This window comes from Ascidia mentula, chromosome 8, assembly GCF_947561715.1.
Source record: "Ascidia mentula chromosome 8, kaAscMent1.1, whole genome shotgun sequence".
In the NCBI taxonomy this organism is placed as follows: domain Eukaryota; kingdom Metazoa; phylum Chordata; class Ascidiacea; order Phlebobranchia; family Ascidiidae; genus Ascidia; species Ascidia mentula.
The window spans coordinates 13,244,102-13,257,543 of NC_138573.1; the positions used below are offsets into that span (position 1 = coordinate 13,244,102).

At 39.2% G+C, this 13,442-nt stretch overlaps 2 protein-coding genes across 4 annotated transcripts; one reads left to right on the forward strand and one right to left on the reverse strand.

Moving 5' to 3' along the window:
• Window positions 1-65: 65 nt before the first annotated feature.
• Window positions 66-6,166, reverse strand: LOC145911165 (nuclear pore complex protein Nup54-like). The gene is made up of 11 exons (XM_082998418.1): window positions 5,947-6,166; window positions 5,526-5,663; window positions 5,072-5,206; window positions 4,859-4,966; window positions 4,205-4,395; window positions 3,755-3,945; window positions 3,017-3,219; window positions 1,894-2,042; window positions 1,433-1,540; window positions 1,078-1,197; window positions 66-631 (listed from the first exon to the last, which is right to left on the reverse strand). Exons 1-11 carry the CDS (start codon window positions 5,999-6,001, stop codon window positions 350-352), a joined length of 1,680 nt encoding a protein of 559 aa, XP_082854544.1. The 5' UTR covers window positions 6,002-6,166; the 3' UTR covers window positions 66-349.
• A 349-nt stretch (window positions 6,167-6,515) lies between these two features.
• On the forward strand, window positions 6,516-12,981 carry LOC145911379 (NACHT, LRR and PYD domains-containing protein 3-like). 3 transcript variants are annotated; one of them, XM_082998698.1, is made up of 9 exons: window positions 6,516-6,622; window positions 7,049-7,142; window positions 8,128-9,851; window positions 10,257-10,418; window positions 10,723-10,884; window positions 11,127-11,288; window positions 11,433-11,594; window positions 12,022-12,183; window positions 12,307-12,981. In XM_082998698.1, exons 1-9 carry the CDS (start codon window positions 6,533-6,535, stop codon window positions 12,325-12,327), a joined length of 2,739 nt encoding a protein of 912 aa, XP_082854824.1. In that variant the 5' UTR covers window positions 6,516-6,532; the 3' UTR covers window positions 12,328-12,981. The 3 variants fall into 3 exon arrangements, with proteins under 3 accessions (XP_082854824.1, XP_082854823.1, XP_082854825.1); XM_082998697.1 differs by having other exon boundaries at window positions 12,022-12,179; XM_082998699.1 differs by lacking the exons at window positions 12,022-12,183; window positions 12,307-12,981 and having other exon boundaries at window positions 11,419-11,526.
• The last annotated feature ends 461 nt before the right edge of the window (window positions 12,982-13,442 follow it).

Here is a 13,442-nt window from a genome sequence, read left to right on the forward strand (position 1 = left end):
ATTCTTCAATTCTTTTTGCCGAAGTATTTATCTAGTAAACCTGCAATAATGCCATTAATGGAGTTTCATTTATTCAGGCAGTTAAACGCTCGGCAGAATTAGCACACACAAACCGCATTCGAAACCATTTTTTAAAATTATCAAACGATGAATAGCAACTAAGTTTATGGAGTCTTCTAATCCACTATAAACTGGTGCTGGAGTGAATTTGACATTTCAACATGACCAGCACCTCGTTATTTTACTAAGGGCGTAACAAAAAGTGTTTAATATTTGGTCGCACACACCCAACTCAGAGGTAACTCGAATCGTGATCACGGATAAAACATTTGCTACGTGCCTCTATATGTCATCGGTAAGAATGAAGACGGTAACCATGGTAACCGGCGGAGGAATCGCGCATTTCGTGAGTTTGGTCGTCGGCGAGTATGGTGCGTTCGATCACGCTCAGATCCTGAAAGTCCTCAGTGACAATCTTGACAAGAGTACTGAGGCCCTCCTGCTGCTTCCGGAGGTGGGTTTGAATTTCGGAGAGCGAATCGGGATCCAACGTGGTGGCTCCTCCGAGAGCAGAAGGGAGGGCGGCATGGTGGCGCATCCGAACTTGTGAGAGAAGCTCATTGAGTCGACTCTGTTGGATAGATACGTACATTTTTACCGCTTGTTGGACCTAAACCAATAAAGGGTGCATACAAAGGAAGTAGCACATACACAAGAATCACTTGGTAGTAACAGGATAATAAGCCTGGTAAAATGCAGGAAAATATATTCCCCCTATGGACATCTTCTATTCCTGTGATGTAATCCCAACTTACAGCAATAAGATATGTAAAAAAGTCTAAATAAGTGATCGCCAGGTTATTGTGTATAGTTGTGGTATAGATCCACTCGACACACTCAAAACTGTAAGTAATTGTTCAAGCAAATAACCAAGCTCTGTACACATATATTTAGTAGGATAGATTTAATTAACATTATACGTAATGGAGAGTTACAGTAGTTATTCTATATGACATGAAATAAAGACCTCGACACAGCATTGTAACAAACCACACAACGAAAATAACTTGAACCTACCCTGAACTGGGTTGGAGCGTTGAGCTGATTCGAAATAGCATCAAGCTGAACGCGAAGTTGTTCCTCTTCGGGTTGTATGGCATAACCCGCTTTTCGGATAATTTCTTGCGATATAATTACCTACGCAACAAACAGGCTCGATTTTCCAGTTTATATTAGCTTGAAATTTGCAATTCTTCTCAACGCATTTACATAATACACGTACTTTTGCATGACAATTACCATATATACAATAGCGCTTGATTTAAGCGTTGAAACTCATTGTGACGCTTGGAAGGTTAGGGAAAAACCCCGGAGATTGGAATTGTCAAATATCTTTACAGAAAAAAATCAAAGCTAATGCGCTCTTTCCCACCTTGAGTACTCGGTGCGAAAGTTCCAGAAGTTTCCTCTTGTGTTGTTCGATCTTGGATTGGGCGTTGACCTGTTCCTGTTGAATGTCGTGCAAACCCTTGCTCAGAATCTAGAAAATAAAACCATAGAAATTTAACACAACAGCCAGGGTTGTAGTAAGTATCACAAATATGATGATCAGGTACAAGTTGGAAAACGAGTGCAAAAAAATGTTAACCTGTGCAAAAATAGTTTGTATCCCATAGAAAACTACATAGTGTATGGTGGCAAAACAATTCAAATTCGGAAAAAACGTACACGCTACATGACTAATGCAAAAAAAACATTACACAACAAATGTGTAAAAGTGAGTATTTAATCCAAATTAAAAAGCATAACATGCTGCTATCGGTGTGAACATGGAGCTCCCTATGTAAATTCAAATTTGTTCATTTCAAAATAAACGTAACAAAAAAAGCTTACATCCAATCGGCTCTGGTGTTGTTTGGACATAAACTCTTGGTGTTGTAAGCGGTTACGTAACTCAGCAAATCCAATCATGGGAACGGGAATGAGGTTTTGGGGATCGGGGTTGTCCTTCTTTGCTTGCTCCCAGATCACTGGATCGATTCCTACACAGGAAAATAGAAAAACACGAATAATATCAAACACTCACAAGAGCCATCTTCTGTGGAATGATATTGCAAGCCCGAAACATATATGTATATACTCAGTTGAATTCACAATCTGTGTGGCACTGATGTCCATTTTATTTGATAAAAATAGCGGGCAACAATACGTGAAGTTTTGGGGTACTACAGGATATACTTTACCTTCCACGAACTATCGATTGGATCACGGTGAGTATGTTTGGTTAGAAACGATTCTACAATGTTTCGTAATTAAGATGTTCTTTTGGGTTAAACAGACTTAGCTCAGAAGAAGGTTCACAGGCTTCGCAGCCAAGACATTGCTGCCAAGCTGGATCAGCCACTTTTCCCGACAAGTCGGAGCGAGATCTGAAAAATCAAGCTCCAGGTGAGGTTTGAACTCACGACCCTGGGCTAACCAGGCTCCGACTTTTTGAGAAAAGGGGCTGATCCAGCTTGGCTGCAATGCCTTGGCTGCGAAGCCTGTGAACCTTATGATCAGAATATTAGAGCTGTGATCGCCAAATATAAAGGGTCTGCGCAGTGGGGCGATCCTGCCTTGCTATGCGAAAGCATGGCATTACTTCTAGCTCGGAAGAAGGTATTTTATTTCAATTCTGTGGTATAAAAATTTTATTTTCTATCATCCAAATACAGCATATGATGGATAATTATAGGAGTGGTTTAGAGTTTCACTAAGAACCTGCGGTGAGTAACGGTTTTGTGCCAGTTGGAGTTACAGTAAAAAGTTTGCAAATTTCTTGCTTGCAAAATTTACCCCAAGGTAAGTCAATTTTACCCCCAGTTGGCTACTGTTGCTATTGAAGTTCGAGACCAGAGACTGATACGACCGGTTGTATAACATAGATACACAAAATACATCACAGGTACTGGTATTCAGTGATAGTTTTGTAAATATTAGATGTCAAAAAAAAGTATTATTTTATCTTACTCACCAGCTGGTGGATTAGCAAGAATCCTCTCAATCTGTTCAGTTGTTATAGCAACCCTCGGAACACAAGCCTCCATCAACACTTGTTGTTTGAGTTGTTGTTGAATGTTGTTTTGTTGCATGTAGCGGTGCAACTCAGAAGCCAACACACGTCTCACAGCACCAGTCGTGCTTGATTGTTCAGACACATATATGGTCAACTCACACCTGAGAAGTGGAAGGTTTTTTTAAATCAAGAAGAATGCATTTGAATTAAACTAGCACATATATTTACATTTTGTGAATTGCATTGTCAACTTTCTTTATTTAAACAATTAAGTGCTGCCGTTTTATCTTTGTTAATACTTTTCACAATTTTACCCCATTAAACTTCATTGAATCAAGATCACTACCAAAGAGGCCTAACATGAGAAAAACTTTTAATTCTTATAAAAACTAGTAACCCACAAAAGAGAAATAGGTTTGCAGCAACATGCTTAACAGCAGTGGTTTCCAAACTGTGCATTACGGTTTGGTGCTTTGTTTTTAAATTTTAGGGTGATTCATATCAATTTAAACAAAAATTTTGGTTTTGGAAAAAAAACAAATTAAGACAGCCTTCTGCAATTTAAAAAGAACAGTAAAAGTAACCCTGATACATTTGTAATTGTTGTGTCCCTAGTTTGGTGAATCTTTTAAAAGTGCTTGCACATGAAAAAACTAGAAAACCTGCATTACTGCAACAGCGATATACTCATCATACTTGTCATCTGGTAGTGGCCTGATCGAATCCACTTTTACTGTCAAGCTGGCGTTTGCTCCAAGGATTTTGTGAATGGCCGATGAAATGTTGTTTTCACCAGCTGTCCTCATTTCGCTTTCCTTTTTATTGCATACAATAGAAACAAAACCATCGCTGTCCTTCATTGTGGGCAAACAGCTGTAACCAACAGCCTAGAACATAGTGTAAATTACAGCAAATATTTAAGTTTATGCAATTATAAATGAAGTTTGGGATTTTAATTTGGTAATAACACCCTGCAAAATCCAGCCAAGCACACCTGTCAAAAATAACCATTATTCCTAGAATTCAATTTTCTAAAACACTGCTGTTGAAAACAATCACAAATCTCAGAAACGATAACCTCGATTAAAGTACTTGTATAAATTTGCACTCCTAATTTTGGCAAATTGTTAAGGTTAAATTCCCCACCTTAAAATGGCAGAAATGATTTTGTGGGTCGAAATTGATGTGGGAACCATCTTTGCGATAATAACCTTTTCCTGTACCCCAGAATGCCTGAATCTGATTCCATTTCATGATAATGGCATCCCGCTCATCTCCAAATACAAGTGGGGCAGAGAGAGCAGTGGCCGTATTCAGAAGAAGTGCAGCTGCATTGTCTGAGCATGCAATGTCAGGTTATGTTTAAAGACATTTTAAAAACTAATTGTGCATGTAACTGTTTTTAATTCTTTTAGTACTAAGGTTTGAGAATAGGTTAACAATTATTAACTGGTTTAAAATGCATTTTTTACATAGTTTAAAATCTTGTGTGGACCAACCAACTTATGGCCAAGCTTCCGAAAATATAGAACAAATTTGAATTTACAGTAACAAATTTCTTTGGGATCTAGGAACCCTAAATTCGATTAAATCACATTGTTTAATTCAATATACACATACTATGGCGGATCTAGAAAAAATATGAGAGAGTTGTCAGGTTTCTTGACCATAGTTTTCATTCCTGTGTAACATGGAAATGTATTTATTCCATACCCCTCAAAACAACGTGCTAACATGCTGTGGGGTTTGGGGGGTGTTCGAACACTATAACTCACAGACATATTTTCCTACTATGTATACCTGGAGTGTTAGCTTGAGCTTGTTGTTGTAACTGCTGCTGAGGTTGGCCAAACAATCCTCCACCTGTACTGGCCCCAAACCCAGTGGTTGGTTTCGAAAAATTAAATCCTAATCAATGATTTGGAATTCAAATTCAGGACATTTTCCACCAAACTATGCTGGTGTATTTATGAGCAATGTTTATTTCAACAAATACATGTCATACAAGCCAACCTGTTCCCGAAGCAGTGCCTTTGGCACCAAAACCAGATCCAAACCCTGTGGAAGCTCCCAATGTTGGTGCACTTGAAGCTGTTGCACCACCAAAGTTGAATGCAGATGGTTTTTTTGCATCAGTGCCACCGAAACCTGCCAAACAAAAACAGTTATGTCAGCCAGATTTACTACTTTAGCTACAAAGTTGTTGTTGTTGTAATACCAAAAATCAAAAGGTTATTAAAATGTAAAAAATAAACTCAAATTTGCATGACATAACAGAAACAACGAAGTATCATATTGAAACTTTTTCGCTTAACGATGAGTATGTTTTTTTCTGGTCAGACTTTTAAAATAGTGACATAATAATGCTTATTTTTTCTTCAGTGCTAACTGCTACTTTTTTCTTCAGTGTGACATTTTAAACAAGTTAACTTTCAATACAAACAGTCTGGTTGTGTTAAAGCAATACCAGCAGTTGATGTGGTTCCAAACAAACTTGAGCCAGTTGTTTTTGCTCCAAATCCACCACCAAATGGTGTTGCAGTTCCTACAGCAGGGGCACTTGTTGAAGCAGAACCGCCAAAATTGAAAACAGACTTCTTTGGGTCTGTAGAAAATATTTTTACAATTATGTTAAGCTGCAAGTTGTAATAAAAATCAAATAAGGAAATTAGCCAGTTTGTTGTTCAAATAGGAATACTAGTCTACTTCAAAAACGTTTTTCAGGTCTTGGAATCTTCACACATTTTTTGCTATTGGAAGTAATTTCTATTTTTGCTTTGAAAAAAGTATGGCAGATTTGCCGGATTACAGTTTGTTTTAAATCGAAGCAAGATTAAAAAGTGAAATATTGCAAACATTAACTATAGTTATCAAGTAATGCAGCATACCAGTAGATCCACCACCAAACATTCCTCCAGTACCAAATCCAACACTTTTTGACATTTTTTTTGTTGGAACAACTTCAAAAATTTAAAGGTAGGCTATATAATTCACATATGATAGGAAAACGATTTTCATTTAATTACCTAAGATATTTGGGTCTAAACGTACGTAACTAAGGGTTGTACAAAGGTTCAAAAATAGTTTTACACTTAAATTTATGCACTTTATTGAAAAGGAACATGAATGCACAATTCCACAAATGGCTACGCATGAACCACTTTACACACATGAGTTGTTGCAAATGTAAAAATGTTACAAGCCGATTCGAAACGAATATAGATTGCAGTGTTTCGAGTGATAAGAACGTTCATACGATTTTTTTTTCTATTATCAGTGAACAAAACGTGTCGTGTGTAACCAATATTGTGAAAATTTCCAAGAACATTTCCAGTCGCATTCTGTTTTCACCTCGTCGTGACAGATAAGGGGATGACGCAATTTACTTCGTGCGCATCAGTTCCGTTTCAAAACAATTTGAGTGGCTGATTCTATTTAACTTTAGTTTGCGAGCGGAATGATCAGCTTTATAGTATGTCTGAAATGGCCGACGGTGATGCAAACGCAATGGAAGAAGAATTTGACATTGTGATTGACAGTCCACAAACACCACAACATGCTGCAGTGAGCGACTTTTATCACCTTGTATACTTCAAAATAAAGTTTGTGTAGTATTTTTGAAAAGACTTCAAGTACTGTCGTTGCATTTGTCTTTAGGTGCAGTTCAGGTTATTTGAGAATGTAAACATGTAATAGACTATGTGAGGCTGACAATTCACTTTGCAGCTGATGCCTTGCTTTGTCACTTTTCTAAGAACCACAAGGGAGATTTTTGTTTCGTGACCGTGCACTATTTTTAGCGTATAGTAAGCCACGACTGTTTGTGTGACTATATCCACATCCATATTGAAAACTATAAAACTGCACATAATGATTAAAAATACCACTGTGACTGAGTGTAAGGTCAGATTCTGCACATGAATTATAACTAATTTTGACATTTAAGTTCGACAAAAGTTGACATCCTCATGAATCACAATACTTTTGCAGACATATATTTTCGGCGTTGAAAATCTGCACATTCATGAATATCCCTCTCCAGATAACTTGGAAACAAGCGGAGGGCAAGACGTATTGAGAATTGGTATGGAATTCCTTGTATGCGTGTTAGACATGAATAACAACATAGCGATAGTTAAACAACGCGTCAAGTAACAAACCTTTACGAGAGATTGATTTCACGGCCTAATTTACACCATATATCTGCGTTGTGCAAGTTATGGAAATTACAGAGCCATTTGCAACTATTACGGTATCTATTTGAAGCAACAAGACATGCGATAGTAAACGTCAATTTAAACTAATCTCCTTTAAACGAAGTGTTTTCCATGAACAATTCAATGCAGATCAGAAAACATTACTCACAGATTGTGTTTTCTTTCACGTGAAGGGACACGCTGTAAAAGGTTTTTATTTTCACTTACTCAACTGTTGTGGTTTTCTATTGTTCTGTCAAGTCCTCACATAAAGCAGCTTCAACAACATGAGCCCTATTGTTTTTTGTATCTCCGTTTACAAGTTATGTGAAGGGGACATATGGCGGTAAAAATGCCAATAATTGGTCCCCGTTAGTATGCATATTATATGGAAATATGCACTGGCTTGCAAATGTAGCTCAATGTACAAAAAAGTTCGGGATTTAATTATTGCGCATGGCAAACCATAAAACTATACTGCTCCATTGCAACCAAAATACGTTTTTTCTACTTGGCGTTGAAAAACGCAAAGTTGTATCCAATAAATCGAAATCATACTTGGATGCAAGAAAGAACTATTCCTTTCAGGGAGTATGTCCAACTCCCAATCATGTAAACTACTTATTAGTTATAAATTCCCATAATTATAAGTACTCGTCCGCAAACGTTTTAAGCCGTGTCTCTATGTTTAATGTCATTCCAACCTCTTTGTAACCTACGACTTCTGCTTAGGTTTTAAATCAGAGGATGAAACAGAACATTATGTTGCTACCGCAGTCAAGTCATGCAAATTGCTAATTCATGTACAATCAACTTGCATGTCAAATAAGGGTTAAGTATCCCCGCTCTAAAGAAGTCTTCATATTTTTGCAGCAGAGGAATTGAAAGCGGAGTTGCACAGCCATGTGGACCAAATCAGTGCAACCATACAAGCACCTGTTGAGATGCTCGACCCAATTTCGCCCGTCACTCTCCCCATGGTAAGCGCACCTCAGCGGATGGACGACGATCTCAACTCCCTTGGTCATTTCCATCGGCGGGATGATATGAAGAAGATGTACGACCCACATCCTGGTGACGTCACAGTGCGGCAGATCTTTGAGTGGGCCAAAAGAAAGGCGGAGATTGAAAGCAGATGTTGGTTTAGGGATGAGAATTTAAGAAGAAAGTACGTGATTAAGTACGGTAACGTGGTGGGTGTCGTTGGACAAGCGGGAATCGGCAAAACTACTACCGCGAAGCAGTGGGCTAAGAAAGCTTTAGGCGAGAACGTTTTTGGAGAAGTCTCGTTTTTGTTCTTGATCACCACGAGATACTTAAACTACACTATCTCGATGACCTTGCTCCAATTTTTGGTTTCCACCACAAGCGATGAATTTAGTTGCTCGCCTGAAATCGCGCATGCCCTTCTTAAAATGCTATCCCGGGACCCACACGTCCTGATAATCATTGACGGCATTGACGAAGCAGCGTTTGAGTCATTCGCCACTGAAATACATCACTCCACTCTGCACGGCGTGGACACAGCGGAGGCCTTTTTGAAAAATCTATTGGCGGGAAATATTTTACCTCTCGCAAGGAAGATTGTTACTTCGCGACCTTCCCAGTTTTACAACCTACACCCCAACTACCGTCCTCACTTTACAGTCCAACTTCTCGGGTTGGACAGAGACCTCCAGCGCGATCTTGGTGTTCAAATATGCGGGGAGCATTACGACGATGTGGAAAAAGTCCTCCGCGCCAGTCCGAATGTGTTTGCCTATTGCTTCGTTCCGATTAACTTCATTCTAACCGTGAACTACATCATGATCTTCGGGACTGAAGAGTCCTTTATCTCGATTACCCGCGTCCTGTCTTTTACCTGCAACAAGTTTTACCACACCAATCACGTGACTCGCACTGAGTGTGAGATAAGGAAGCTAGCAGCTCTCGCCTGGTACGGAGTGAAGAATAATATGATCGTGTTCAGCAACGACGTTCTGGACCGTTTTGAGCTGAGCCAGGTGACGGGGAACAGCTTTCTGAACACCTGTATGTCTTCGAATGCAAACCCGACGTCGACACTGACAGAAATGGACAGGTTTCACTGCTTCTCGCATCTCATCTGGCAGGAAAAATTCGCGGCGGCGCATTTGATGTTCGATGTCTCGCTTCAGGATTTCCGCGCTACAGTTCCAATACTCTTGCAGCACCGCCGAAATGAGGTCATCATGTTCCTTTACGGCTTGTTTGACCCGATTTCATACAACCAGATGTCTTCCGTCGTGGGAGGAGCAGTCGCCAAAGACCGCGATTCTAAGCTTGCTTGCTTGAGAAATACAATCCCCTTCGTACTGCGGGAATCTACTCAATCGTCTCATCTATTGCGAGTGTGCAGTTGGTTGCACGAGGCCAACAACGAGCCACTGACTGCTTATTCCGCCCAGTTTCTGCCTCGGAAAATTCAGCTCTCTGGAGCTATCTTGCCTGTCGATATGTCCAACTTGGTTTTTGTCATTAAGTCGATTCGCCGCCCTTTGTCCATCAGCATGATAAGATGTCGAATGCAGGATAATTCGCTTGAAATCTTCGCGAGAAGCTATGGCGTGCAAACTAACGTGGGTTGTGTAAAATTTAATGTAATTCCAAGCAATTTTATAGAATTTATTTTTTTATGTTTATCGCACATAATCGTCAAACGTGTGGCCAAGTGTTGCCAAAAGCATTGGCTAATCGTATAGGATAAATGCCACGATGTGTAAGCTGAAACGTGTTATGAATAACATTCTCGAGGGAAGGAAATTCCTCGGGAGATTTTTGTACTTTGGCCTAGTGATGGGTCACAAGATACTATAGTGAGGAATTTTTTTGATGTTTGGCAGTTAAACCACCCATCGCCTTTGCCAAATGCATTTATGTTTTGTCTTGGCGTTAACCTTAAATGACCCATTTTTTCTGTGATATTAAAGTATCAATGAAATTTGAGAATAAAATACATAGCCTAAGTTATGATGCCATTGCAGATATGGAAACTAAACATGAGCTACGTAGCGTTTTCAACAGAAGACTGTCACTTTCTGGCCTTATTTCTACACAACGTGACGAACCTGCTTGTACGAGATTGTGAGATTCGTCCAAACGAAATCTTGATACTTTCCCGGGCATTGTTGCAGCTTGATCACAGGGTAAATACGCAAGTTTGCAAAATTTTCCATAATGGAGTTTCGGTGCTCGTGAACCCGGCATATGCAAGCGTCTTTAAGAATGCATGGTTACATACTATCGCATTGCAAGGCAGGATTGCCCCACTGCGCAGGTTCTTTATACTTGGCAATCTCCGCTCTCATATGTTGATCATAAGGTTCGCAGTCCAAGCGCAAAATGTTTAAATATAAATAAATAAATATAGGCAATCGCTTTTTAAGTCTTATACTTATTTTGTATTGACGATGTGTAGCTTTTGGTCAATGTGGTTACGTTTCAATCCAGATGCGTTATCTTGATTTAACGGAGAACAAGCTGAGGATCCGTGGAGCTGAAAACTTTGCCCCATGCATTAAAAACATCGAGAGTTTGGATCTTACGAAGTGTTTAATGGTGGCTGAGGGAATGTCCGCTATTGCCAGCGAGGTCGAAGTTCTGCAACAGCCGGTGAGGTTTATGTATATAATTTTAAAGTTCCTTTTCTTCGCATTTTAATGTATTGTAAACTGATTGCGCTTATAAATATACTTGGAAACTAAGTTTTTGAATATTTTACATATTTACATAATATAATCTTCCGTCACAAGCAATCGAATCATCAGATTCATCTCGCATTACCACCACATACACCACAGCGAAAAACCTTGATTAGAATAGAAGGAATGTCAATCTGCAAATTGGTTTTTAAGATGGAAACCTTGTGTGTGGACGAAAACTCGATTGGTGATGAAGGAGCCGCCAGTATGGCAAACTGTCTACACAACACGCAAAACCTTCGTATGTGCAACTGTGGTATCGGCAGTCTCGGGGCAGATTACTTGTCAGAAAAAATCAAGCTTCTTCTGGAGCCGGTCAGTTAGTTTATCGTCAAGTTGACGTAGAAATGTCACTTTAAAAATTACCAGCGATGAAACACAGGCATTTTGTGGTCATAAATAAATAAAAAAAAATTTGCCGTTTCTATGTCAACATTTATACTAGATTTTTTGTGGCAGATGACATCACTTTGGCTGAGCTGTAATAAGGTTGGTGACGATGGCGCTCGTGCGTTGGCTACGTCATTGAGCAAACTGAAAGAGCTTCATCTCGATTACTGCTACATCGGTAACCGAGGAGCAAAGAAGATCGGCAAGGAGTTGGCTAAGTTGGATGACTCTGTAAGATTTACTAGTTTATTCGGTTGTCGAAGTAATTGCTGATTTTATTGCCGAAGTAATTGCTGATCAAACTGTATCGAACAGCTTGATAAAAAGTAATAAAGCAAACCTCAATATGCACACAAAACACTAGCTTTTGACAACAGAATCAGCCTGGCTGTTGTTTGAAATCTACTTTTCGCCCCGTGAGCATCTTCAGTTACTTACTTTCAGAAAAATATATATTCCAAACAACAGCCAAGCTGATCCTGTTGTCAAAACCTAGTGATTTGTGTGCATATTTCCATTTTTTCCATTACAGAAGATATACAATAATCGCTGGGCCTCATCTACAGTATATGGTTTAGATCTTTATTTTTTAATATTTGAAGTCATTAGTGCATACCCTTTTTTGGTAAGCAAGTAACATGTTTTGACATTTTTTTAGCTGTTGTGTCTTGACCTGACCGGAAACAGTTTCTCCGATGAGGGAACCGTGTGGTTAGTTCGGTCCTGGAGGAAAGTAAAGCGACTGATAATAAGCGGATGCAACACAAGCGATGAATGCAGAGACTCCCTTCAATCTCAACTAAAGAACGAAAAGATGTTGGTAAGTCAGTTGCCATACCAACTGTATGCTGACACAGCGGACATATTCCGTCAGAATAATTTAAAAAAAACAACACAATATCCAAGTAAACGATTTTAGTTAAGTTTTGATTGATTTTTTTAGGGCCACGTGGTGGAATTTTGAGTTTTTCCACTCTTTCCGAGAGCAATGTACTCAAGAAACCAGACAAGAACCATGAGATCCCCTTTTCCTCCAACGCGTGTAAACTTTACCTCAGCCAAGTCTGTACCACACTATGATTTTCAAATATACCTCTGATGAAGACTCTCTATCTCCCAACTGTGTTCAATTTTTGCACTTGCCATGGTTTGGCCACCATTGCCTGCTCCCTTTGTTTTTGCTGCACAGGTACAAAGTAATATTTAAATACATGTATCTATCTAACGCTGTTCACACGCCTTGATAACATATTCTGTGTTTTCTTGCCAATGCGACACGCGTGGCTAAACGCTTGGCGTAAAATGTGTACCAGCAGAAATAAAACAATAGGTACTTTATTGTTTCTGTGTTTTCAGTATTTCTACAAAAATCATGCATTAATGTACGAAGTTTTGTGCATGTCGTCCGAAGTTTAACGGATTGTCTGTACATTATATAATATCTCTGATACAAGTTTGGCTGTTTGTAGGTTCCGTTTTTATTTACAGTCAGACAATTGTGTGTAAAGTATTTACATCATGGACTAAAGCAACCTACATGTAATGATTGCGCCATCTCCTTGTAATGATCTTTCGGACAATGCGAACGCTGAAATAAGTGGTTACACTTCAATGGACACACGTGGACCAAATACGATAAACATGAATGTAATATAAGTGCAAAAAAATATATATTGGTGTTTTTGCCTTTTGCACTATCGGTTACCAAGCAGATCCGTTTGGCCATAGTGCGCTCCACAGTGGTTCGTCGTATCTGTTGTTCGGTACTCAGTATAGGGTACCCTGCAGATCGACGTGCCTGCTAGTGTAAAAGCTAGCACAGTGCCACACAACAGCTGCACTGATGAGTCCTTAAATGTCGAAACAGTGCGTGTACACACCCTGTCTGCAGCTTTGTATGAATGTAATATTTTGCAAACATGGAAAATTTGTATCTGCAGATTGGGGATCGTGTTTTGCTGAAATTTTGTCACATCAAATAAATTTGTATTCAAATTTAATTGGCATCAGCACAATTTCCTTTTAAACTTTCTTTTACCGTTCGACCTTATTAAGATCAAATGATTACCAGCGACACAC